The 24924-nt window shown below is 48.9% G+C and overlaps 2 protein-coding genes across 3 annotated transcripts; one reads left to right on the plus strand and one right to left on the minus strand.

Moving 5' to 3' along the window:
* Nucleotides 1–647: 647 nt before the first annotated feature.
* On the minus strand, nucleotides 648–14263 carry MRRF (mitochondrial ribosome recycling factor). 2 transcript variants are annotated; one of them, XM_090021254.1, is made up of 7 exons: nucleotides 14137–14263; nucleotides 13310–13518; nucleotides 12447–12602; nucleotides 11067–11185; nucleotides 8186–8277; nucleotides 2232–2391; nucleotides 648–1863 (listed from the first exon to the last, which is right to left on the minus strand). In XM_090021254.1, the coding sequence occupies exons 2-7, from the start codon at nucleotides 13491–13493 to the stop codon at nucleotides 1786–1788; spliced, it is 789 nt and encodes a 262-aa protein (XP_089877380.1). In that variant the 5' UTR covers nucleotides 13494–13518; nucleotides 14137–14263; the 3' UTR covers nucleotides 648–1785. The 2 variants fall into 2 exon arrangements, with proteins under 2 accessions (XP_089877380.1, XP_089877381.1); XM_090021255.1 differs by lacking the exon at nucleotides 14137–14263 and having other exon boundaries at nucleotides 13310–13917.
* On the plus strand, nucleotides 14164–24847 carry RBM18 (RNA binding motif protein 18). Its single transcript, XM_090021256.1, has 5 exons — nucleotides 14164–14360; nucleotides 17792–17918; nucleotides 19083–19169; nucleotides 21266–21351; nucleotides 22699–24847. The coding sequence occupies exons 1-5, from the start codon at nucleotides 14251–14253 to the stop codon at nucleotides 22856–22858; spliced, it is 570 nt and encodes a 189-aa protein (XP_089877382.1). The 5' UTR covers nucleotides 14164–14250; the 3' UTR covers nucleotides 22859–24847.
* Nucleotides 24848–24924: the final 77 nt, after the last annotated feature.

The raw sequence follows: 24924 nt of genomic DNA on the forward strand, positions 1-24924 counted from the left end.
ACGCCCTTGCTCGCGAAGGGTGGGCAGCAGGCTGCAGCCAAGGCACAGGCGCGATGTTAGGGAAACTGTGAGCAGCTGCCCCCCGCCCAGTCCCTTTGGTACCGGGGCCTGCAGATCGGTGAACCCGCCTTGGGCAGCACCTGGTTTTTCTCTTTTGGTTTTAGAGCTCAGCCCCATCCCCACCCTCTCCATCGCTTGCGGCTGCAGGATCTGGAAGGGAAGTGCCTGCAGCTTCCTCAGCTCAACTCCTGGGCTCTGCCTCCAGCGGGTCCGGCTGCAGGGAAGAGGGGAGCCAACAAAGGCTTTGCAGGCACCCGGCAGAGGGAAGCCATGCCTTCACCTGAGGCCAGTGGCCCGTAGGTCCTGCTGCGTTGGCCTCGGCAGGCTTCACGCTTGGCCCCATGTCCGGCTGAGCTAGGCCGCGCACTGAACGGGGCCCGCCCAGCCTGGGCGGCACTGTTTGTTTTAACGATCTGTTTCTAATTAACGCGAGGCGGAGCCAGATGCTGCGGCCGTGTGCACAGAATATCAATAAACATGCAGGAAATTCCTCTAATGGCTCCCAGAAGCAGTGGGCAGTGCCGGGAGCCCCTCTGGGCACGGGAGCCTGGGTGGGTGATGCTGGCAACAACCAGGGCCAGGGCTGGTTTTGAGTTTTTCGTTGTTTTTTTATTTTGGGAACACCCCTCCCCGCCATTATAAACTTTCCATTGCACCCTTAAACCGCGTTGAGAAACCCGCACTCCCGTTGCAATAAACGCACCCGCTCCCCAGGGCTGGTTTGAGGTGTTGCGCTGAGCATGAGACCTTCCTGCTTAGCCTAAAAATGCTGGCGTGTTGCTCGGGCCAGGTCAGCAGGGAGTGGGTTTGTCTAGTGCTGTCATAACTTAGAAGTCCTGCCGATGCAGGGAGGGAAAGAAAGGCGGTTTGATCGGTGTCAGAAGAAATGAAGCCATCGGCTGAAAGCAATTTGCCAGCTGTGGAGCCACCGTGGGTTTGTGCCTCTCCTTCATTCATTTATCACGACAAAACGTGCTGGGCCAAAATACACAAAGCCAAGAACTGCTGGCAGGAGCGGCCTGAGCCCCGGGAAGAACCTGTGGCCTCCCCCCGTGCTGTCTGTGCACAACGTACCGTCTGGGGGGCTTGGCTGATGGCTGGAGGGGCTCTGCACCAAGAGCAGGGCTAACCTGCAGCTGGTTTTTCCCCAGAGTTGCTGGGATGCTGGAGGGCAGGCGGCAAGGACGATCTGCCAGTGCAGAGACGCTGCAGCCGGAAGGGCTGAGTCCTGCCCCCCACGAACGTGCCCGCAACACACAGCAGCTGCGACTTGTGGGAGCAGTTTGGCTTTCTGGAGGCTTCTAGTGCTGCACCGCAGAGCTCCCGCTGTGGACTGAGGGGCCCCATGGGTGGTGCTGAAGTTTTGGTTCAGTTTACGTGCTGCCACAGCTCAGGCACCAGCAAAGTCACTGCCCCTCGTGCCAGTCCCTCCCACCTGGCATCGCCCACAGCAGCACAGGCCCCTTGGTCTCCTGCGTGCCTCTGTGGAGGGCACTGCAAATTTTGTCGTTTCCTCCCAAACTTCCCTGCCACAGCTCTGTTCTGTCCTCAAAAGAGGCCACTTCATCCCCCACCCAATACAGTCAAGAGCCAATGAGATGAGTAATCAAGTTGTGAATCTGCCCGTGAAGCATGAGGTGACCTGTCCCATCAGCTGTATGGGGCTGCTACCTGGGCACAGAGGTCCCCATCGGTGCACCCAGTCCATGCTCACTTGCAGCTGGCTCATACAAGCAGATCCTTGGTCTTGGCTGCCAGCAGCTTGTCCATCTCTGCCATGGTATCATCAGTCATTTGCTGGATCTGTGGCAACATAACACAAGACCCAAGTTAGCCCGACTTGCCCCTTCTCCCGCGTTACCCGGCTTTCCTATTGTGACTGGCACAGCAGCTGTCCAGGCCAGAAGATGACTGCTGCTCAGTGATGTGCTGAGGCATGGGCCTAGCTGTATCCCCCGAGTGACTGGCCTCAGTATAAGCGCTCGCATGCAGTTATTGGGCAAGTCCTGCTGTGTCTCATGGACGGCATCACTAGCCTCTGCCAGCACCAGGGGCTGATTTCACGGGAGGCGATGGAGCTGGGCTGACGGATGCCAGCTGAGGCTGGGTCTGCCCCTGCTCCAGCTGAAGTCCACGTGCTCACTGCAGGGAGGAGGGTGGGGGGTGGATACCTGCTTCTCCAACAGATAGATGGTGTCTTTAGACACCGTGCTCTCAGTCTTCTTCACACAGCTTATGGCATTGTTCCGCACCCACCGGAGGGAGTCCTTTGCCTTGTTGGTGTACTGCTTGGCCAGCTTGACAAGGCTCTCCCTGTGCTCCCTGGTCACCCTAGAGAGCAAGAAAAGAAGAAAGACCGGTCACGCACAGCACAGCCTGGCCGAGGTCCTGCGGTCTGACGCAGGCTGTGGAGAAACAGCCCCCATGGCAGGGAGACCCATGGACAGACACCTCTCCAAACAGATCTAGTCAGCCTGGGGAAGAGTGGGGGCAGAAAGCACGGCAGCAGCATAGGGATTTAGATCAGATCTCATTACGCTTGTGGCTTTCTGCATGGTGGCAGGAGATCATGCTGAAATATCTAAGCTTTCCTTTTCCGTGCTGCCAAGGCATCCACAGGAGCGAGGAGGGCAGCTCACACTCCAAACCTGAGCCCCTAAACTGAGACACCTAATCCAGCTGCAAAGCCACGAAGAGGCAGGAGGAAATGCCCTTCTCATACTAAAACCCCTTATTCTCCCCCCTGCACCCGGACTAGACTGAAAAGTATATCGGGGAGCTGGAGCCTACACTTGATTGAGCCAGTGGTCATCACTCATCACAAATGTGTTGGAACCACGTGGTATTTCCATCAAGCTTGTATGTAAGATGGTACCTGAGGAGAAGCTAAGATTGCAGACTTTCCCCCTCTAAGGTTAATATCTTAGTGTGTTTGTACTCAGTTTCGGCAACTTGGCCTTGTAATTCAGATGCTCAGTGCCCTGCTTTTTGCCCCTGAGTTGGATGCCGCTGTCAATACCCGAGCAAAACTCACGCACTTTCCATGGCTGGCTGGCTTTTGTGAGGGGTACTGGGGCCAGGTCATGAGAATGAGAGCAGCAGAGGCCTGAACTGGAACTGAGCACTGTCTCCTGCTCAGGCCCTGGTCAAGTCACTTAACCACTCTCTCTCTGGTGCCCTGGCGACGAGTCATTTCTAGCACCTGCTTCTGACGACTGCAAAAGGAACTCCACAGTTAAGGTTTTCCAAGCAGCTTGGGTCAAGCTCTTGAGTCCTCTGGGCAGAGGATGCTGCAAAGCAAACATGTTGTGGCATACGATGAATCGACTGCCCCAGTGTGAGGCCCAGGCTCTTCCTGCAGGAATGGGGAAGCATGGAGGGGGGTCCTAGCGCAGCACCAGCTCTGCCCCCTGGCAGGGAGGGATTCATTGCAATGGGGCTTTCACTCCCAAGCCCTTTCCGAAGTCATCACAGTCCAGTAAGTCCTGCCTGATTTAATTTCTCCCCTCGGCAGCCAGGTCTCTCACAGCAGCTGCCTGCAGACACACAGACTAGTCGTCAGCTTGGGCATTTATTCCTATCCTAGGGTTGGGGGGAGAAAGCGAGCATTTTTCACCGCTCTTCTTGAGGGGAATTTGGCCGTCAAAAAGGGGGGTTGAGGAACCTGCAGACAGGACAGACCTTCACGCCTTCCATCCCTGTGCTGTGCTGCTCGTGGGCTGAAGCTGTGGCCAGGGGGTGGACAGGCATGGCTAGGGACAGATGGGAGTCGGGGGTCTCGGCCCCCTGAGCCCATCTGTGAGCACGGTGTCTGGAGGGGCCGAGTCCTGGAGATACCTGGCTGGTTTATTTCATGCAGGGCCAAAAACTCTGGGTCACACAGATGTGATGTAAAGCACCGGTGTCAGAGTGCAGGGGCAGGCAAGCATTTAGAGCCAGGAGCCCTGTGACGTGGGCAAAACCAGCAGGGAAGGGCAGATCCCCAGGGGGGCGTCTGTCTGCTGGTCTCGGGGGCCGGGAGCCTCGTGAGAGCCTCCTCGCTGTCCGGCTGGATGAAGCCATGAGCCAGAGGGTGGCCAGACTGCCCCAGTAGGTATCGCTTGGCCCTCAAGGAAATGTTTTTGTTTGTGTAGTGCTGCCAGACTTCCTCTGTTCTTGGCACCGGGTCGCGGATCTCATGCCTCCCCATCTGCCTTGCTTAACACTGATGTCTCCTCACTGCAGCACAGCCGTGCAGCGCTTCGCAGGGAAATGAGATGCGGGGTCCCAAGTCCCACCACCGGCAACGCCACCGAAACGGGTGCTTCTTCCTGGCAGATACTGCTCCCGGGATGGAGCCAGGCTCCTGGTATTCGAGGGCAGCTGTGAACTGGAGCGCAGCAATCCTGCCACCAGGCCTGGGACCCTTGCATTTGTATGGTTTGGCAGTTGTCTTGTCTCCTCTTCAAAGCCCAGGGCTGCGGAGGAAGCAGGAGGGGCCTAACCAGCCGTGGGGAATAGGGTTAGGAGACTGCCCCTGTCCCGTTCGCTTCTCCCTATTGCAGCAGCCCACAGGCAGTGCACTGCCCCAGAAATGAGGAGATGCTGGACCCATGTCCAGGTGTCCCTGCTGTGGTAAGGCTCGTCTGCAGCACCCCTACCCGGGGCCATGTAGGGACGGCAATAGCCGAGCCCTGGCTACTGGCATTCAATTGCTTTCAGAAGCGCGTGCTAAGCTGCTGACAGCATCTCCTCTTTGTCTCCTTCCACCGGCAGGCAGTTGTCCAAACACCGCGGCATTTGGATGGTCTCTTTTAAGTGCGAGGCATGTGCACGCACGTGGCGTGAAAACAATGTGGCCACTTCTGGTCTCCGGCAGCAGAAGCGTGCGTTGGTAAGAATGGGTTTGGATCATAAATGCTAGGAATTTCCTGACCACGAGAGGGACCCGATAGAGGGAATTAGCTTTAACAGGACACTCTGCCTGGACGGTTCAAGATACGAGCCGAGACCCAGCATAAGAGAGAAATTTCTCGGTGCAAGGTGAGTGACAGACGTCTGTTTCTACGAGAGAACTGGAGTGCGGGACTCTAAGGACAGCTGCGTTTTTAGATGCAAAGCCTCAAGTTCAGTTTCCCAAGGCTCGGGACCTTGGGTGTTTCTTCAAGGGAAAAGAAAAAAAGCGAAGAATGAGTCATTAAACTTTTAAGTGACTCATCGGACTTTCAGTAAAGACCGTGCAAAAATATTCCTAATGGACAAAAACTGTCCAGTCTAACACAATGGATTAGAAAAGAGATGGCTGTGAGAAGGAGGCTCTCCACAAAGGGCAGGAGGTCAGGTCAAATTTGCCTGAGAAATCAAAGCGACAGAAATGTCCTCATGGATTGTGAAAGACGGGAAACGTTTTTATACAAATAAACGCGGCCTGTGCAGCGCCTGCAGCACAAACGCAGGGGCTCGAGAAGGACGCAGACGTGAAAGTGAAGTGAAACCAAGTAGTCTTTTTATGAAGCTGAGGAAGATGCAGAGACAGAACAGGGAAAAGCAAACTGCAGTTTGAAAATGCTCAGGTATCACCACCTCAGGCTCCCCTCTTCCCTGTGCAAGGGCAAGGGTGGACCCACACATGTCCAAGTGACAGACTGGAACGAAACGTGGCAGTGTTAAGAGCTAAAGATGTTTCAGAAGTCATGTATTATATATTTTTTAAGAACCAGGCTTCCCCCCAGCACTTGGTGGGGAAAAATTTGTTTGATCTGGAAAATACTGCCCATACCTACTACAGAGGCGAACATCTGAAATGACCCGCTCTGACAGAAGACGGACGGAAGACGGTTCCCTGCCTGTTTTCTGGGTGGCTTGTGCCACGCACCTCCCCTCTCTGTGCATGCTTGCTTTCTCTGGCTCTCACAAAAAGTGTCAGTTTGCCTTTTGCAAATACTCTTAGGGAGCTGGAAAAATTTAGGAAGAGCTTTAAAAAAAAAGAAAAAAAAGGAAAAAATACTAATTCCAAGACGCACCATTTAAAAGGGCAGGACTTGTTTTTGAATGAGTCAGTTTGGATTTATTTTCAAACTATCTCTGTGCTTCCGGGCCTTTTGAAAGCCTGTTAAATATTCTGTCTTGCTACAGGGAGGGAGCTCTGGGATGAGGCTGAAGAGGAGACCTGACTGGGACATGGGCTGACTGCAAAATGATCATGAGACCCTGCCAGTCCCGGATGGCCCAGCCTGCTAATCACCTGGGGAAACGCTAAGCGAATAAGGACAACGGCTTTCTATCAGCCGTGAGAAGGGGGCAGGCTGGGGGGTCTCCTAATGATGAGAACAGTTAGGGAGATGGTAAGGCTTGTCCTTCCTCCGGTGTGGTCCAAAAAGAGAGGGAGAGAACACAGCCATTTGTTTAAAAACAATGGAAAAGAAACGAGAAGAAAAAGGTAGAAAAAGAAAAGAAAAAGATTTGCCTGTTTCTGGATTTCTCCTCCTCTGTAATTCATATTCAAGGATGACCCAAGTGCCCATTAACAATCAAACTACTGTGCGGCAGCCCGAGATCCTAGGCAATTATGAAGATAATAGCGCCCTCCTCCTCCTCTCTGCCTCCACTCCTTAGGGGTGGGGGAAGGGCAGAGAGCGTCTGGAAGAAAGCGGCACCGGCAAACGGAATGAAAATCTCCTTCAGTTTTGCTGAAAGCGGCAGACACCAACAATTAGCGAGCTCCATGGCCAGAACGGCCACAGAAGCATTGCCGAATTCCTTTCAGCCCGAGGAAAATGCAGCTCATCTTCACCTCCTAGGAGTCGCCTACTTGTAAAATGTCCACGCGACACGGGGCAGGGGGTGATGCACCACGTGCCCTCGCTCGCTGGGCCTGGTGTGCTGAGTGCCGTGCTTCTGCAATGCTTGTTTCCATCTGAGGCTCCTCTCCGGGCCTCACCCGTCAGACCCAAGCACCTTAGGCTTGAACGTGCGGATCCTCATGACCCTTCTCTGTTAGGCGAGGCAGGGCAGCTCTGGCCTTTTACAAACGGGGCCGGCAGCGAAGGGACGCTAAGGGATTCACCCAAGGTCACACAGGAAGCTTGTGCTGCAGCAGGGACCCAGATCTGGTCTCTCAAGCCCTAGGCTTGCACCTTAACAATCCATCTAGATCCATGGATGAGCCCAATTCATGTAAATGAATAAGCAGAAAACCACAGCCAGATTGGCCCATTGGGCTTTTCCAGTGATGCAGTATCCACAGCAAAGCACCATGCTTCAGTACGATCCTGAGGGGCAATAAACCTGTAACACGCACGGGGTCCATTCCTTTCCAAGTCAGCTCTCGTGACTCCAACAGAAGTGAAATCAGACTCTAAACGATCTTGGTGACAAGCAAACCACCCCTAGTGATGCCAGAAAGTATTGCTCTCTCTAGTCAAGTCAACAGAGTTATTTGGGATCTGCACCAGTGTCATGGAGAACAGATACAAGTCCAGTGCCTTTATCAAGGGAGACCTTTGTGCATGTTCTAAATACAGGAGTTGTTTTGACCCCGCACAGCTGCTTAGCAGAGAACATAAAAAGGGATTGCTTCTGGAACTGATGTGGATTTTTAATTAACAGTTACTTAGATTGCAGGGATGAACAGGGGAGAAGGGAGTGGATGAATTCTCCCTTATTTTGTAAACCTGCATCCACTACCAGCATTTCCTTGTGCTGAGTCTTCAGGAGCTGGGCGACGTTTCACCCCTATTGCTCCTGGTTTACTGCTGTGTTGCATGGCTAGATGCTGGCCAAGCTCCTCTGACTTACTGTAACGTGGTGGTGAGTCAGCCACTCAACTCAGCAAGTCTGGCTTGAAAGGCGCCTGGCCGCCTCTTGCGAACTGCCGCAACCACCCAGGGCTGGGCAGGGCCGAGCTGCCAACACCAAAGTGCGGTGGCATAGAGCTCAGAGGCTTGGAAGAGGTTCCACCAGATACTTCTGGAGCAGTGGGGGATGGCTTCAACAACCAGATGTGGAATGCAGCTGTCAGGGCAGTACAGTCACCATGTGCACTTCCCTCCTGGGGACACACAACTGAGATCCCAAAAGGAATCCAGTGCAGTCCATGACATCGTCTTGTGTAACTGGGAATTTACAGACAGTCGTAATTACTTACTTAGGAACTGGCACCCGAATTATTATCCCATCTGCTTCCGGGTTCAGGTTCATTCTACTTTCCTTTATAGCCCTGATAGCTGCAGCTGTACTCTGTAAACCAGATCAAAAGGTAAAGGGAATTAGTAAATAATGATTACCAGATGCCAGAACTCTGTCAATAGCTGGCAATCCATCTCCACTGAACGTGGAAGCATTTAGTTTTGTTAGCAGTGAGATCAGGAAGTTACACTGGTGCGGAGACCTTTGATCACACTGAATTGCAAACTATATCCTCTCCTGGTATTGGGGTGTTGGGGGCGGTGAGCTGGGGGTGGGGCGGGAGGGAAAAGCAACAACAAAAGAAAACAGTTTTGCCTCTTTGAAACCAATTGAATGGTTTGAGGCAATGCAGATCAAAACCACAGCAAATCCCCGTGGCCCAGCCTGGGTTGGGGCAGAGCTGGCGGAAAGTCTCGGCATTTAAAGATGCTAGTAAGCATTCTGCATTAGGAACTGTGCAGGGCCTATTTAGAAATGGCAACCTGCTTGACTCCTTCCTCACTGCAGTCCAGTGACATTAAACCCGAGCAACGGTGGGAGGTGTGGAATGGAGCCCAGGCATTCCCCACTATGCCTCTTTTTTAACAGACTTTTCAAGCCCTGTTCCTGCTGGCACTTGCAAGGCAACATCCCGGGCAACAGGAAGGTGCCCAACATGGAAGGCCACTCCACCCATCACAAGAGGTACGCCTGGGAACTGGCTGGTGTCTATCATGTACCCAGTGCCTTCATCTTCCCAGTGTTGATATAAGTATTAACCTGGGTTGCTTTGCCTTCTACCACAAACTGGGCTGGTGGAGAGGATCCGGTTATCTTCAGTGGTCCTACACCAGGGAGAAATTTGGCCTGCTGGCTTTACCTGTTGTACTGACGCCCTGACTCAGTGGAGTACTTGAGCACTCAACCCTTTATACTTCTTTTGACCTGAGGGTGTTTGCAGCACCGGCCTGGCACACAAACATATCAGTGAGGCGAGATTGCACTAAAAGGGAACGTGAAAGAACAGCAAGGTGGAAAGGGACACGAGTCCTTTGACACCTTAAGTTGAGCACATGCTTAAATGCTCAGCTGGATCAGTTCTAACTGCTATATTTCACAACGTCTCCTGTATTAAAATTCCTCTGACGACAATTTCTGTACAGAATTACTGGGAGCTGCATATTCTGCTTTAGCTTTATTTTGCCTTTGTATTGACTCACTCAGGACATGAACCTCTCTTTTAAACATTCTCCCTTACAAAATGCATGTGCTGGGATGTGGTGTAGTGCCTTGGAGAGAGCAGAAGACAGTTCTCTTCAGTGCAGCATTTGAGCATCTGATGTTTTAGGGAAAGAAGAAAAGACAGTGTCTAGAAACAGCAAGCATTAGAGCAGCGTGGATCCCCAAACCAGGTTTTAACAGATTTCAATACTCAGGGATATCTGACCATAAAGGCAAACCCTGTGGTTGCACTGTAACAAAACTTCAGATTTTATCAGGTACTTCTGCTGAAAGGTTCTTGCCAGTTTGTTGGTTTAAGTCATTCTTTGACAGGGGCAATTAAAAAAAAGACATGAACCTTTTTTCATGCACTGATGTTATGCTTTCTTAAGAGTGTTGATGGTTCTGTTCCTCTTTCCCATCATTAACTTGTAGCCTACAGGCAGCTACCAAAGATTGTATTTATAGTGTGCACCATTTATCAATTATGGCAGAGGTTAAAGCCATGCAGCATTTATGTCTTCAGTGCATGCAAATAATGTTGCATCAATGTTGTAAAACCCAGTCACCACCTTTTAAGACCTGAAAGTAATGGAGAAATCATATAAGTCAGAAGCCTAAACCTGTTATTCCACGGTCCCTTCCCTAGCTCTTACTTTCCTTTCTACAGCTCAAACTATTTAACGTGTATGTTAGATGAGATGGAGGAAGGGAAAAAAATACCAGACTATTGCCTCACCCTGATACAGCAAATGAATTGCTCCCCAAGAAGTTCCCAACAGGTTCTGTAAACTTTATGTCTAAATAATACAAATTGTGTTTGGCCCAGCAGATCTACATTGTGCTTTTCTTTCACGTGTTCTTTACACATAATACTTGTGTGATGTTTAATACAGTGCAAGTGCCAGATAGATGCTGTAAACGACACAGTGCGTCACTAAGTGAATAATGTTGTGCAGGTGTTTAGCCTCTCCTTGTAAATCTAGGGAGAAACCTTTGTTTGGTTCCCAGTGTATGTGTTACACAACGACCTGTCTAGACAAGCAGTTCTGGCTGGTGTTTAACAGTGAAGCAGGCCTCTAGTTAGGTGTAGGATGCTGGCATGTAGAGTGGCAGTCCCCTGCTACGGCACCTGCCTCTCGGCCAGTCTCGGTTCCTTCCTGCAGGTGGACTAAGTCACAGAATGAGTTGTCCAAACTGCCTCACCCCAGAGCATTGGGATTCAGTTACAGTGAGACCTGGATCTGAACTGCCTACACCCTCCCCAAGTGCTACTCTGACCCCCTTCCCTTGCCTGATCTACTACTCTGCTTTCTACTCCACGCTCTGAGCTCCCTGCCCTTTCTGCAACCATGCCGCCTGTCCCCCCTCAGTCTGCTGCATGGTGCAGAGAGCTGCCCATGCCACTTGTGGCACCCCTGGCTGAAGTGATGGAAGCCTATTACACAAGCCCCAAAAGCTTCAATCTTGCGATTTCTCCCCCTGACACAGGATGGAACTCAGCTGTGACATGGTGGGTGCCCTGCGCAGCAATGATTACTTGACGTGTGGACAGGGATAAAATGCTTTTGCCTCTGATCCATTCCATCCCTTTCTCTTTGCATCTGGACTCCGAAATGCTTTTGGGAATGGCAGCTTACCTCTGGAAAACTAGCCATATTGACTATAATAAGATGAGGTGATTTCTGCAAGATCTGCCCAAGCTGGTTGAGCGGAAACTTTCCATCTTTCGTTGTCACGATAATATGATCAAGAGCCCCTGAAAAAACAAACAAGAATGCAGTGGCATGCCAATCGTAGACCGCGGTTTTCTGTCCAACACAAAACAGCAGTTAAAACAGGCATTTATTTTCCTGCTTTCTTTAGAGTATGCAAAGTATAAGCATTCGACAAGAAGACAATGGGTGTTTAAATTCTGTCTACTTTTCCATTGCAGAGCCAGCCCTGTAGTTTACATTTATGTATCCCCTTGTGATATTTGGAAAGCAGAACTTCGGCATTAAGCTAGAGCAACAGGAAAGTGAAGCTGCCTTATTTGTGTTCATTGCCCGAATGGAAAAGGTAAATATAAAGAGTGAAAGGGAAACGTCATTTTTCAAATTCATGCAACTCAAGGGATGGGGGATGTTGATAGAGATTTTTCATGTGATTTTTAACCTGGCAGTGTTCCTTGAAACCCCCCACCTCTTTCCCAAGTCCCAGGAGGAGGTGCAGTTCATTGGCTAAAGTATTTTATTTCTCCCTCAGCTCCTCTTAATCTGCTCTCCACTTTCTGCTGCAAAACGTTAACAGGCCAGAAAGCACAAGGGAGAAGGGGCACTTTATCAGCATGATAAAAAAAATAACAGAGGTTAAAATAAATAGTTAAGAGACTGAGTTGCACTTTCCAACACCATTAAGGACTCAAGTACCCCAGTCAGAGCTGGGGGTGGTGAAGGATTCAGATTTGCTCATTGTTTAATGTTAAGTTTTATTCCTGAAACAGGATACTGCTCACGAATCCACACGTGGCTTCAGCATGTTATAGTAACCATAGCTAAGTCAAATATATTCAGGTCCTTCCCAAAGCACAAAATTTGCTAAGTGAACAGGGTTTGTAAAGGTCACTAACCACAAATATGTATTGCAGAGTTAAGTCTGCATATGCCAGACACCAGCCTGATGGCAATTTCCAAAAGGCTAATTTAATGGCAATTGGATTTTTCCTGCCCTACTGCACCATTAGCTGACAGCTTGCTTCTTCATCACATCTGCAAACAGTTCGGTTAGACATTTCTGACATCTCCCACTTACAAAAGCCATTTTCAGGAAGTTATTAACAAAAATGGATTCTTCCTGGTCAAGCTCAGGGTGAAGAAAGTCTTTAGCTGAGGGTTTTAAGGTGGAGTAATGCGGTACCTGGTGAGCCACTCCGTACGATGAAAATCAATTTGCAGAAAATTAAAGACGTGGCTCTGTGCTGGGGAGGCTTGTTCAGCTCGGTCCCAGAGAGCACAGAATTACACCAGCAAACTACTGACCTGCCGAGGTTCTGATACTGAGGTTTTTGCTGAAATCTTCCTTAAGAACTTCCAACACCGACAACATTTCTGCATTTACTTCCTGTACATTGATGACATCCTCCACTGAGGCAGCATCGATGGTCACTCTGGCTTGGGACTGCCCTTTTCCTTTAGCTGCAAATTGCACATGCAGTTAATCTCTGTGCTACAAACAAACATGAGTCTCCTACCAAGCAGACGTATCAGAAAACTGAAAGGAACAAATCAGTGCTTGGGCTGCAGTGACATAAGCACATTGTACATGCATAAATAATTCAGCATTTGAACACGTGACCCAAGATGCATTTGGAAGTTATGCTGTGTGTGCTGCGATACCAACTCCAGCCTGGAATGGGAGGATAGCTCATTTATGCCCTGATCCTGCACTCCTTCCTGGACCAGGGGCTCTGGACACTTACACAGAGCACTCCGCTTAGTGAACTGGCTCTTCGTGAGCTCTGTGCTGCCCGGCTTGCGCTGCTGTCAGCCTCGGAGTTAGCCAAGGTAAAGCTAACGCTGGTATTATCACAGTCCATGAAGCAGCTGCAGATTAAACACAGCCCAGGAGCCAAGTCCTGCTTGCCTTATTCATACAAACAGTCCTGTTTGTTGCAACAAGTGTTCAGGGACCTTGAAATTAAATTAAATACATCCTACACAGAGACTGACAATGGAGAGTCTTTTGGGGGAAGAGGGAAAATGAGATTTGTGGTCACCAAAACAAGCATTTCCCAAAAAACAGGCACGAGAAAATGAGACGAGACAACAAGCTTTGCTTTCCATCAGGCAGGGAGACATGACGAGGGGCGGCAAACTCTCATGGAGGGGGATCTCTCTCTTACCTTTGCCCTTCTTGGTTACCAGAGGCCTGGTCGGCACTGTTGGACAGACCCCGCACGGCCTGGAGGCGTTCAGGAGCAGGGCTGAGCAGCCTGCGGAAACCTGCTGGGGTGGCCTGGCTGCTCCTGCAAGAAAACTATGGAGCAGCGGACGCAGCAGACGGACACAGCGTGCTGCCAGGGCCATGATGCACGGCTACGCCTCAGGCCCCCTGGGAAAGAGAAGAGCTGGTTCAGTCCTGCACAATCACAGGGTAAAATGGCTTCTCATTCGACCTAAAACGCCTGTGCACGGCTGAGGTCTGGGCAGAAAAGGCCACCCTGGTCCGGCGGCACCGCGGGAGCGGCCTGCAGGGGCAGCTGGACCCGCTGGATCTGGGCAGCACCGGTCAGCACTGCTGGGAGGCCGGACCCGTTCAGACAAGCAGGAACTGGTGTGGCGCCCGGTCTCACGGGCAGACGGACGCCCATCCCGACGTTTCCTGCCTGCTCCGTGCCACCCGGAGCCTAAATCCCCTGGGCCCGGACCTCCTCTGGTGTCAGTTCTCTGCTGCCAAGGAAGCCCCTAGCTAGGGCACCCCAACCTGGGGCTGACCCCGCCCCTTCCCACCAAGCCCCACCCCTTGGCTCAGTGTCCCGCCCCCTGCTCTACGCTCAAGCCCCGCCCTCTATGCTCCACCCCCACCCCTGCACCGCAGCCCCGTCTCCTTCCCGCCTATCCCCGCCCCCTTGGCTCCGCGTCCCCTCCCCTTCCCACGTAGCCCCCCGTCCCTCGGCTCCGCGTCCCCTCCCCGCCGCAGGCCCGGCGGGTCTCCCCGCGCCCGACTCACGGCCACCACCGTCGAGGCCCGCGCGCCGCGTCTACGTCATCTCCGCGCGTCGCGGGGCTGTGACGTACGGGGGGCGGGGCCGGGCAGGCGCTGAGGCGCGGCCGGGCCGGGCCCATGGCGGCGGGCGAGGCGCTGCCGCTGGAGAACGCGTCCATTCTGTCGGAGGGCGCGCTGCAGGACGGCCACCGCCTCTGGATCGGCAACCTCGACCCCAAGATCACCGAGTGCGTGCAGGCCCGGGCCGGGGGGGTCACTTCACTCCGCGGGCCCGGGGCGGGGGGGTCACTTCCTGCCTCGGCTCTTTTTGTGTGCCCCCCCCGCGTTCAGTACTGGCGGCGCGGCGCGGCCTCCTCCAGGCCTTGGGGGGTTGGGGCGGCGGGAGGGGGAGGAGGAGGAGCCGGGTAACTTGAGATGCTCTCGCGTCTCATTCAACGCCGTGGCTGAATCGTGTGCGCTTGTTTCCGTTCCCTTCGCTCTGCATTGAAAGCCTGTGGGGGTCCCCGAGGTTATTTTAGGAAAGGTCCAGTTTTCCACACGTGTGCGAAGGAGAAAGGATCGTGGCCATCTGCGTTGGCGCTGTACGTGGTACGCGGGGCGGTGAGGATGGCGGCGCAGTCAAAACCGACAATGCCGCGCCGCTGGGTGACCCGCGCGCGCGATTCCCTCGAGCGGTGCCGCAGCAGCTGTGGACGGAGGTGCTCAAAGCCAGCAGCCCGCGGCCAGGCGCCGTCAAGCTCGTGGGAAATGAGCGGGTCGGAGCACCGGTGGTGCATGTCACGACTGTGAACGAAACGATACCAGCTTCCCACTGTCGCGTAGCAGAGCAGCTCTTGGGACGCCGTGCGCGGTCCGACATGGCTGCATGTGCCACTGTTCTGCTGTGAGATCAGGGCGGGAAAGCGTCCGAAACGTTGCGCCTGCACGGAAGACTTCTCGGCGGTGGTTGCTGTGTAATGTTCCCGTGGCAACTACAGCGATTGTTCTTGCGCGAGAAAAATACCGCTAGAAAAGATGTCTCATGTATTTTTAGGTTTCTAAAACCTGGAGACGCAATGCGCCAGCACCGTGACACCAGCTAGCTGCCCGTGACTAACTGCGGGTGTTTTGGAGACCACAAGACCACAATTTTAGGCCCCCTGTCGCAGGATGGGAGACCAGATGTTAGGATTTGGGGTTCTGTTTCTCTGCCCCTGGCTTGCTGTGACGGGTCACATCCTTTAGGTGTGCCTCAGCTTGCTCGTCCATAAAATGGGTGTAGCAGCTGTCTTTTTCTCAGTTGGTGAGCAGCTTACTATGTGAATTCTTCCACTAAAGGATGTCCTGGAAATGCGAATGCTCTTGTTTACTGTGTTGAAGTTTGTTACATGACAGCACCTAAGTTAACCTCTGCTCTCAGTGGTGCTCGTTGGATCTCCATGCAGCCTCCACAGGATGAAGTGCTGCACATTTGTCTTCCTTCACATGTGCTGCTGTTTGTCTCGGATCCCATCTTGATGAGTTTTACCTAGAAAACAATGTGCACATAAGTTGTTCGGCATTTTACTAGCTCCCAATGGAGCACAATTCCCAGTAATAATAGGTTTAGCATGTGGCCCTGTACCTTTTCAGTATCCTTGGGATAGCATTGTTTAGAGGAAGCCTTGAATGTGTTTGAATAGCACTCAGGGTGCCAGGAGGAAGGCTGGAGGAAAAGGAAATGGGAGAGCTCCTGGTTTGTCTCACATTCACATCAGATGACAGGAAGTGGAAACTGAGGCTGGCTGGAGCAACCTGCAGGGGCCACATCTGTGTGAGTGGCTCAGGACACCATGAAACCCAGAGAGCTGATCTAGGAAAGCTTATGAACGTGGGGTCTTCCTCAGTCACCCCCTGCTTTTGAGAGAGAGTTTCCCCTTTGGTTCTTCTCTGACTTGGCTTGTGGAACCACTTGTCAAATCTCCTGAGCTCAACTAGGAAGAAACAGCAGACTTGACACGTGCTCTTATTAACAGTGCTGTTTGACCCTCGCAAGACTGCAATTCTAGCCTTCCGTCGAGAGCAGGAGTTCTACCCTGTAGTCCTAGAAATGGGGCTAAGAGTGGTTTGAGGATAAAGGGTGTCCTGGTCAAAGATGTCCTTTGTATAATCAGCTGGGGATCTCTTCATGATTACAGTATTTTTAAGACATTTACCAACTCCTATTCTGCCAGGAAAATAGAAATAAATAGTTACTACTTGGCTGAGGGGAATTTCAAAGGGAAAACAAAACCAAAATGTGTTCTCCTTGGCAAGGTAGCTGCATATGGCTTTTGTTACACAGAGAACAAATCCCCTAGTTCAAATCAATATAGGCCAAAGACAAAAGATAGTGCTAGAGTATTCACAGTCTTTAGTTTCACGCTGCTGAAGTGGCTACTAAAATGTGTGACATTGTCTTAGAAATAAACTGAGGCTTTATCATATGTATTTTAGAGGCTCTGGAACTTCCATTTCCTAGGTCCACAGGGTTCAAGAAGTGACTTCAGTGTCTTCACAAATTGAGTATATCCCAAGTGCAATTTTCAAAGGTTTAAATTTTTTTTCAGTATTTTAAAAATATGTCCTTGTTTGTATTTTTGTTCCACTGAGCACAGGTAGGATGTTCTCAGGTCCCTCAGAAGAAAGTAGCTTAGGAAATATCACTTCAGTATTTCTTTCCCCTTCCCCCTCCTGCCCCCGAAGGGGTGTAAGAAGACTTTTCCGGCAATCGATTAGCATCTGCTCGTTCCAGCACAAAGCAGCCTGGCCTGTATCCACTGCTGGCCTGAAAATGTGTTGCCTCTTCACCTCTTTTGAGTGCACATCCTGAATGTCCGCTGACCCCTCTTGGTAGATGACTTGCATTCCTGGAACTCTTGCTCATCTGCTGAAGCTTCAAACATCTTTGCAGACTTCCTTTAAGAAAAATAAAGGGCTGTGTGCACTTGCCAGTCTCTCACCTTCCTGAAGGTCCTTGACACATTGGAAGTCTGAGTCAACTACTGAACTTCTGAGTTCATGCATGTGCTGTCTTAGTAAGTGCATTTAGGGTTCTTCATGCTTTTCAGTGAAGAATCTCAAAGTGCACTGCAGAAACTGCCTGAGCCCACCCACCCCCCCGAGGCAGAGAGGTGAGCGTTCTTCCCAGCTGAAACAGGCACAGAAAGGAGCTCCAAACTCTGTACAGCGAGTAGGTAGCAGCACAAGAACTCGGGCATCTCAGCTCAATCCCTAAACAACACCTCTTGTTGCAGAGGAACTCTGGTTAGGTAAGAGGTTTTTGAGGTTTCCCTTCAGATCAGCTGACACCATCCTAAGGAGCAGTCGTCTTATTTTATGTGTGTGGCACACCAAACCGCTAAGCAGATTGGCCAGGTGGGAGCTCTTATACTGTGTGCTTGGATTCCATATATGCTTAACAAAACCCCGTGATAACGCCGCTAAATCTATGTCCGCCTAACATTTAGGTTTACATTCAAAAGGAAGCTGGTGGAGAACATGAATGTTTATCTGCCTGAACCAGAATTTTATCCCTAGGTTTTGCTTCTGAGTGGCAGAATTTGAGATGTGACCATTTTACCTTTTGTCTTGTTGTTTCCCACCTGTAACCTCCAGTGGAAGGTGCTGTGTAAATATCTCTGTTGTCTTGTCTCTCCAGATACCACCTTCTCAAACTTCTGCAGAAGTTTGGCAAAGTAAAGCAATTTGACTTCCTCTTCCATAAGTCTGGTGCTTTGGAAGGGCAGCCCAGGGGATACTGTTTTGTCAACTTTGAAACCAAGCAGGTAAGTTATGTGCGTGTGTGGTGGTCTTTTCTTCTAAACTGGTGGCTTACCTTGCCTGCCTGTTACTTCGATCAGTTTTAGAGATGAGTGAAGGGAGGAAGGAGCTACCTAAAGCCTTGCAAACCCTACCCCCCCGCCCCTGATACACCAGTCCCACCCAGATGGTGGAATTGCTAGGAAGAGCCAGGGTCTGTTTCCTGAACACCTGCTTTTTGACTCCAGCAAGAATGAGACAGCCATGAGGCAGTCCAGGAAGATAATAAATATAGGTTTGAGTGGTGCGCAGTACCGTAATTTGGACTGATGAGGCTTCTTCCCTTCCCCCCCATCTTCCTGGATCTTGGTGCGTCAGACTGGTACAAGCCATGGGGTTTGTGCCTTTCTCCAGCTGCCGCGCAGTAGAGAACCTTCTGGGTTTCTAGCTTGTGCTTTTGAAGTTTGGATGGAAACCTGAGTTCTCTTTGTAGTCTTCTAGCCACAACAGTTGAGTTTGTTGTCTCAAATTAGATTTGTGCAGTTGAAAAGAGCTGCATATACAGTCTTCCTCTGCTCCTGGCTCCCCACTGCTTTTCTGCTTAGGAAGGAATGATCGAGCAGAGATCTGCAGCAGAGAGGAGCTGATGACAATGGTATTGCAATGAAACTGAACAATCATAGTGGTCTTGCAGTGCAGCAGGCCTTTAGGGTAACTGAACACAGTTCAGGGTAATCAGGACACAGTCATCAGCTCGAACACTGAATGGGTCTCCTGCCTGCCAGATACTGTGCTTTACGAATTCTGGTGGCCTTTGTATTCTCTTCGTCCTGTCTTGTTCTCAGATCTTTCTAGCACTACTGTACTAGCAGAATCTGTGCTGGAAGCAGCGGGGGTGAGGCTGAGAGAAGTGAAAAGTGAATATCAGTAATGTAAACGTCCCCCAGCTGCTGTTCCATGCATTAGTTTCATTGGAAACTCCCGTACCATTTTGTCTTCTTCATTGCAAGTAATGTATATAGAGGCTAAATGGTCCTGTGGATAGTAACCGAATGGCAGTGTAGATTGCTCCTGTGCTCTTAGTTGGCTGTTCTTGTGAATCGTACAAAAAAGAGAGGTCCTTAAACCTGAGACAGACTCTGACTGGAGACTTAGAATTGTTCTATTTACTGAGCTATCTTCCTGTGCAGGAAGCAGAGCAAGCTATCCAGTGTCTCAATGGCAAGCTGGCTCTCTCTAAGAAGCTGGTGGTGCGGTGGGCACACGCCCAAGTCAAGGTAAGCTTCTGATGGCAAACCTGAGTGGTTTATCTGTGTGGGGTTAAAATGAGAAATACTTTAATGACTGTCCTTTTCTGTACTCTACTTTTTCAGTTCAGCATTTACAATGTGTGTAAGCTACTACAGGACTCTAAACTGTGCTTTTTCTTCCTTATATTGACACAGAGACACTGCAGCACATTTTTTTTGTATATTTTGAACCCTTTTTTTGGACATTCTCTTCTGACAATCTTTTCTATTAAGGGCTTCCCTTATGACCAACTGTACATACCAGATATCAAGGATCAATTTTTGATTTTCCTGTACTGAGCGGTAGCTGCATTTCAGTTGACACTCCAAGAAAGCAGTTGTAGTAAATGCAGAAATGTGGGAGCTGGCCCACAGAGTTAGACCAGTGGTCTGTCTAATTTAACATCCTGCCAGGTGTAGAATCTCCATAACAGACGCTTAGGGAAATATCTAACCCCTTAGGGAAGTTTTTTCCTAGCCCCAGTCAGTTTGCGATTTGGCTCAAGGTTTTTGGACAGAAGAGTGTCACTGAAATCCTCTCTTGCTTAGCTTTCCACTCAGCTTCCTAAAAGGCTGGTGGCAGTATTGCCTTTCACTGCTGACTTTAAGTGCTGTACTTCATCAGTATGCTGCATAGTTAAAATAGCCTTTTCCTCCTTTTTGGCACATGAATTTCTGCATTTAATTTCAGGGTTTCACTGTAGAAGATGGTTGCAAATTCTGTTTAAATTCTCTTTTTTAGCTTCTTGGGTTTCTTGTCCCTTTTTTCTGCAGCTGGGATGTCACATTGTAAATGAAAAGCAATTCTTTTTCATTTTATTCCATTTGGAGCTTGAATTTGTTTTAAAATGGGCTTTTGGGAGTGAGATGCTCCTATGAATATATGTGGGGTAGTTTGCTTCTAACTTGTATAAACGGTTACTTACAGAACTCCCTGCCCTCTGTGCTTGTCGTGAAGTACAGCTGTATTTGTTCGAGTGCTAGATAAGTAGGCACCCTTGTTAAGGGAGGCCATGTTGCTTTAATTATCAGCCCTAAGGGCTGAGCACTCCCCTGAGTCCATGCAGATTCTTGCAAACCTAGTCTCCATTTCTTGAACTCTGAATTCTGAAACTCTTAGCCTGCTACATGCTTCCGGATGCCTGAAAAATGATCAGGCCATAAATGGAATTTCTGTCAGTGCAGCGAGCCTCTTCATGGAGAGGAATATGCTGAAAAGCCGGGTGCACAAGCAGTGCTGGAGTAGGGCAAACTGCATGCAAAATAACCTAGTTCAGTTCATTGGAACATCTGCAAATCTGTGAATGGAAAGATTTTTTTTTAACTGCATGAGGCTCTTGCGTAGCATGATGAGCGTTTGTTTTAGACGCCACTAGCACCCTGCTACATAGTTTTTTAAATGAACAGCCAAGGTTTCGGAGAAAACCTTGCCAGACGCTGTCAGTTTGAGCAGCTCTAGCAAAAAAACAAACCTGAAAACATGCCAAGCGAAACAAGGGAGCAGAACAGGCTGTGAGTATTTCAGGAGGCCCGTTGAGACGACAGGCTAATAAGCTGCCTTCTGCAGAACGAAGGAGTTTAAGCACAGGTCTTGCATGCGTTACTTGGCCACTGCAGGATATTGTGCAACTGCAGCCAGGCAAAGCGCAGCACAAACACACTTCAGATGCACACAGTGCTTGTATAGAGATCACACCTATCGAGGCAGATGGCTCTACCGTTGAGCCCAAACCTTAAATCTGGCTAAGCCTGAGCCACATTTGGAAGGTTTAGAGTTGGCACTTAGGAGCATAGTATAGGCAGCAAAGCAAGTTGTAAGAAATTCCTAATGGTCCAGAATAAAGTACACATGAGCACCCAGCATCACGTTCTTAGCTGACCGCCAGGCTGAAGCAGAATAAATGCTAATGTTGGGTTTCTGTGTGGCTTGACCAAAAGACTTTTTGCCTTCCGGAAAAATGTTATATGACATTAATCCAATTTGGAAGTGTTTCTGATAGCAAATGCTGTGATGTCTATGCTTTTCATGTAATAATGTTCACTTAAGCAAAATCTTTGCTAATGTACCTTTTTCTACCCAACAGAGATATGATCATAATAAAAATGAGAAAATTCTTCCCATCAGCCTTGAGCCATCTTCCAGCACTGAGCCAACCCAGTCCAACTTAAGGTAGGAACCTGCCCGGTTCAGGTGTGGCCACATCACTCAAACCAGGACCATGACACCCTTTGACATTGCTGGGATTGGAAAGGGCTCATAATCTCTCTGCTTGCTTGCTCGCAATTGAAAAGATAACTAAGCAGTGTCTTTTTTTAATGGGAAACAAAATGCAGTAAGATATATTTTTTAGAATTTTTGGCATGTCAGTTCCACATTTATGGAAACATGGAACCACCAAGATGCTACGCTTAAAAAATGTTGGTCACGTAACTGCATCTGACCAAGGGAGTCCCATGCCTTTTTAAATTGGTTTCAGCAGTATTTTATATCTGTACCAGATTCTAGAGACTGTGCCTCAATGGTCTGCTCCAAGCAATAATTTGAATACCTCATTTTTAGAGGCAATAAAAATTCTCACGCCTATCATGTTAGGAGACTGTTCTGGGTGATAAGAAGGTGTTCTGTTTCTCATAACTTTTCTGGAACAGAAGTGAAAGTGGTAGTGCAAAAATCACTAGATGTTCCTCATTAGGATAGTACATCTTGTCTTGAAGGGAGATTTGGGGTGTGGTGCAAGTGCAAGGCTGAATATATATCATTCGGGTGCACAGAATACAGTGAAGGGGTAGCTTTTGGAGATTTCAAAAATAGATGGGTGAGGAATTAATTCCTAGTCTTTTGCTCTGTCCTCTTTGTGACTGACTCTTGGTTCCTTTGTTTTTTAAGTGAAAGACAGGTAATTTCACCGCTTTGCTGTACTCATTGTTTGCCTGTGTAGTAACTGGATTTAGCTACTTCCTGAAAGCAAGAATTTCCTTGGTAGAAAAGTCGAACATGCTAAAATAAACAAAATTGCCAGGGCAACATAAGTGTTATCTGCTATGATATTGGATCTGAAGAAGCAAATTGAAGGGGGAAAAGTCTCTATAAAAGGGGCGGAGAGAGTTAAGAAGCCATGTCCTCTTGACCAGTATAAATTCCCTAAAAACGTTAAGATGCACTTATAGAACTTTTAAATGTCTAAAGTATCACCTGGACAATAGAGAGCATATAGACTGCTGGCCTAAAACAAAGGACTGGGTGTTGGGACTAGCGAGCCTTTGTCTAAGAAATGTCATGTGGGTCAAGTCCTTAACTTCCTAGATTACCTAAATCACATGCTGCTGTTTAGCTACCTCTTGGGGAAGCTGAAATGTTTAATATTTTCCATACTGGGTAGGACAGTGTTGGTGAAAAGTTCCTGTGAATTTAGGGTGGCAAAGCAGTCCCTTTTGGGGTGGGGGGGGGGAAGAGGGGTGAATGCTGTCTTTCACCAGAGTCAATCTCACCTCTACCTCACTTTCCCCCCCTGTCCAGTGTCAGTGCAAAAATAAAAGCAATTGAAGCCAAGCTGAAAATGATGGCAGAGAATCCAGATGCAGAATTTCCAGCAGCACCAGCTTATTCTTACTTCAAACCACCAGATAAAAAAAGGACTACTCCTTACTCCAGAACAGCTTGGAAATCCAGAAGATGATGGTTGTGAATGGATCACAGTAGCAGGAAAACGGGGAATCTTTCAGTGCTTTTGTACTTTGTAGAGTGGGGAGGATACTGACAACTGAGCACAGTATCACTGTATAGGGTCCGGTGTTTTATAATATAACATTTTAAGTGTTCCGATAACTGATCCTTATTGCCAGTGTATGTATGGAATGGAATGCCGTCCCCAAAAGCTAAGGTTTCATCCAAATTTTGTGACTAATGCTTAGACAATCCATGTTGCTTGTCTATATTTTTTGCAAAACCGGAAACTTTGGCCAGTGGGCTGATAGGAAAGCAAATGCAAGGAAAGTTGTATTAAATTCTGGATCTTGCACTTAAGAGCAAATCCAAAGGAGTATGCTGCTTTGCTCAAACTTATTTTAAGCAGGGAGGGGGAAATGCTTAGTTTTTTGTTTTCCCTTTTTTTTTTTTTTTTTTAAATTGAAGCCATCAGTAGCTTACATAGAAATTTTTTTTGTCTTAAAACTAATTTTAAAAGAATTTTGCAACCTTTTTAACAACTATCGATGCAGAATTTATATGCAAGGAAGCAAAATTTTGCACCTTGACTTCTTAACTTTAAAGGTAGATGTAACCACAGGAGAGCAAGGCATTTTTAAGTGTTAATGCTTCAGAATAGTGATAGATGTCTGCATTTCTCAGTGAATTGGCATGATCAAGCTGCTGTACACCAGTGGATTTCATTCCGTACGCTGAAAGTGACAGCACTGTAGAATGTGCGTCCTGAAGTCCCACGTTTGGACACGAGAAGTTCCTGGGGTAACATTATTTTGTTTAAAGTTAATACAGCGGCATATCATGTATGCATAAATATAATCCCTTTTAGCAATCAGTCCATAAACCAGATGTGACAGCGTGAGACTGTAGCCCCCAAGACATCTGTCAGACACATTACCTCCCACGCAGCCCCAACTGCACTTGTGATTGGTTAGCAAAGATGCTTGAGTATGTCTGGGCATACTTGAGTGGCAGGAGTATGTGGTGTAATGGTGCTACTGAATTCTAGGGATTATCTTTGCTTTAGAAGGCATTTAATTTACATCTCTAATGACCTAGTGCTTCTTAGTGCTTCATTCCAGTTGCTCAGCCCACAGCACATCCTCCTCGCTGCATGTTCTCTGCCGTGTTGAAAGACTTGGGAAAAGGGCCCATAAAACTGCAAATGCTTGGTTCCTTTCTGTATACAGTGCTATGGTATATACACATGTAAGCAGGATTTATAGGGCACCATGCGCTTGCTCCAGGGCAGTAAATGGGTTTTTCCCCTCTATTGCCAGTGTGTCTACACTCTCACTTGGCACTTTCTTTTTTCTTTTTAAATAAGTGTAATAATTTTACCTTGCTAATGAGCTACAAGCAGTTTACCAACACTACTACCTATTGCAGCTTCTAAACCAGGCAAGGAAGGAATCTTTAAACTGTTCAAGATTTCTGTCTAAAACCAACATTTTCCAATTTTAACTATATAACAGCACGTCGCTTGCAGTACAGCAAATTCTATGCAGCATTGCAGGTATGTCCTTTATTCCTCTGAACTGTTGAGAGCTTGCACTTGTCTGAGAGAGGCGGTTTTTTTGAAACCTAAAATGGATCAGTCTTCAGCTGATTTCCCCCACCCTCACCCCCCATTAGCCAGGTACTTCCAAAAAGTGACTGCCTCCAGGGTTAGCACTGCATCTATTAACCTCCCTTGAAAACGGAGTCCTTGTTCTTGTTTTGTCACGTGTACAAGGCATGGGCTGACCTTAGCAATCCTCCAAGGACTTGTACTTCCATTATTGAAAACAATACTGTCAATTCTGTTTTTTTGAAGTTGACTTGAAAAAAAGTAGCCCCTGAATTGGAATCAGGCAAACAGCTGTGTTTTCCTTTAACAGCCATCTTTGATATTTATTTGTATTTAAACTATAATTTGTTGAGGTTCTTTCAGTTCTGTGTGAATAAACAGGTTTAAAATGCATACTCTTTTTCTGCAATAAAAGCAGTCAGTCCGGATGGTGCACGGCTGGGGTAATAAGCCTTTGCTCAGTCAGCGGA

Source organism: Crocodylus siamensis, chromosome 11 (assembly GCF_052110815.1).
Source record: "Crocodylus siamensis isolate JL-2025a chromosome 11, ASM5211081v1, whole genome shotgun sequence".
NCBI lineage: Eukaryota > Metazoa > Chordata > Crocodylia > Crocodylidae > Crocodylus > Crocodylus siamensis.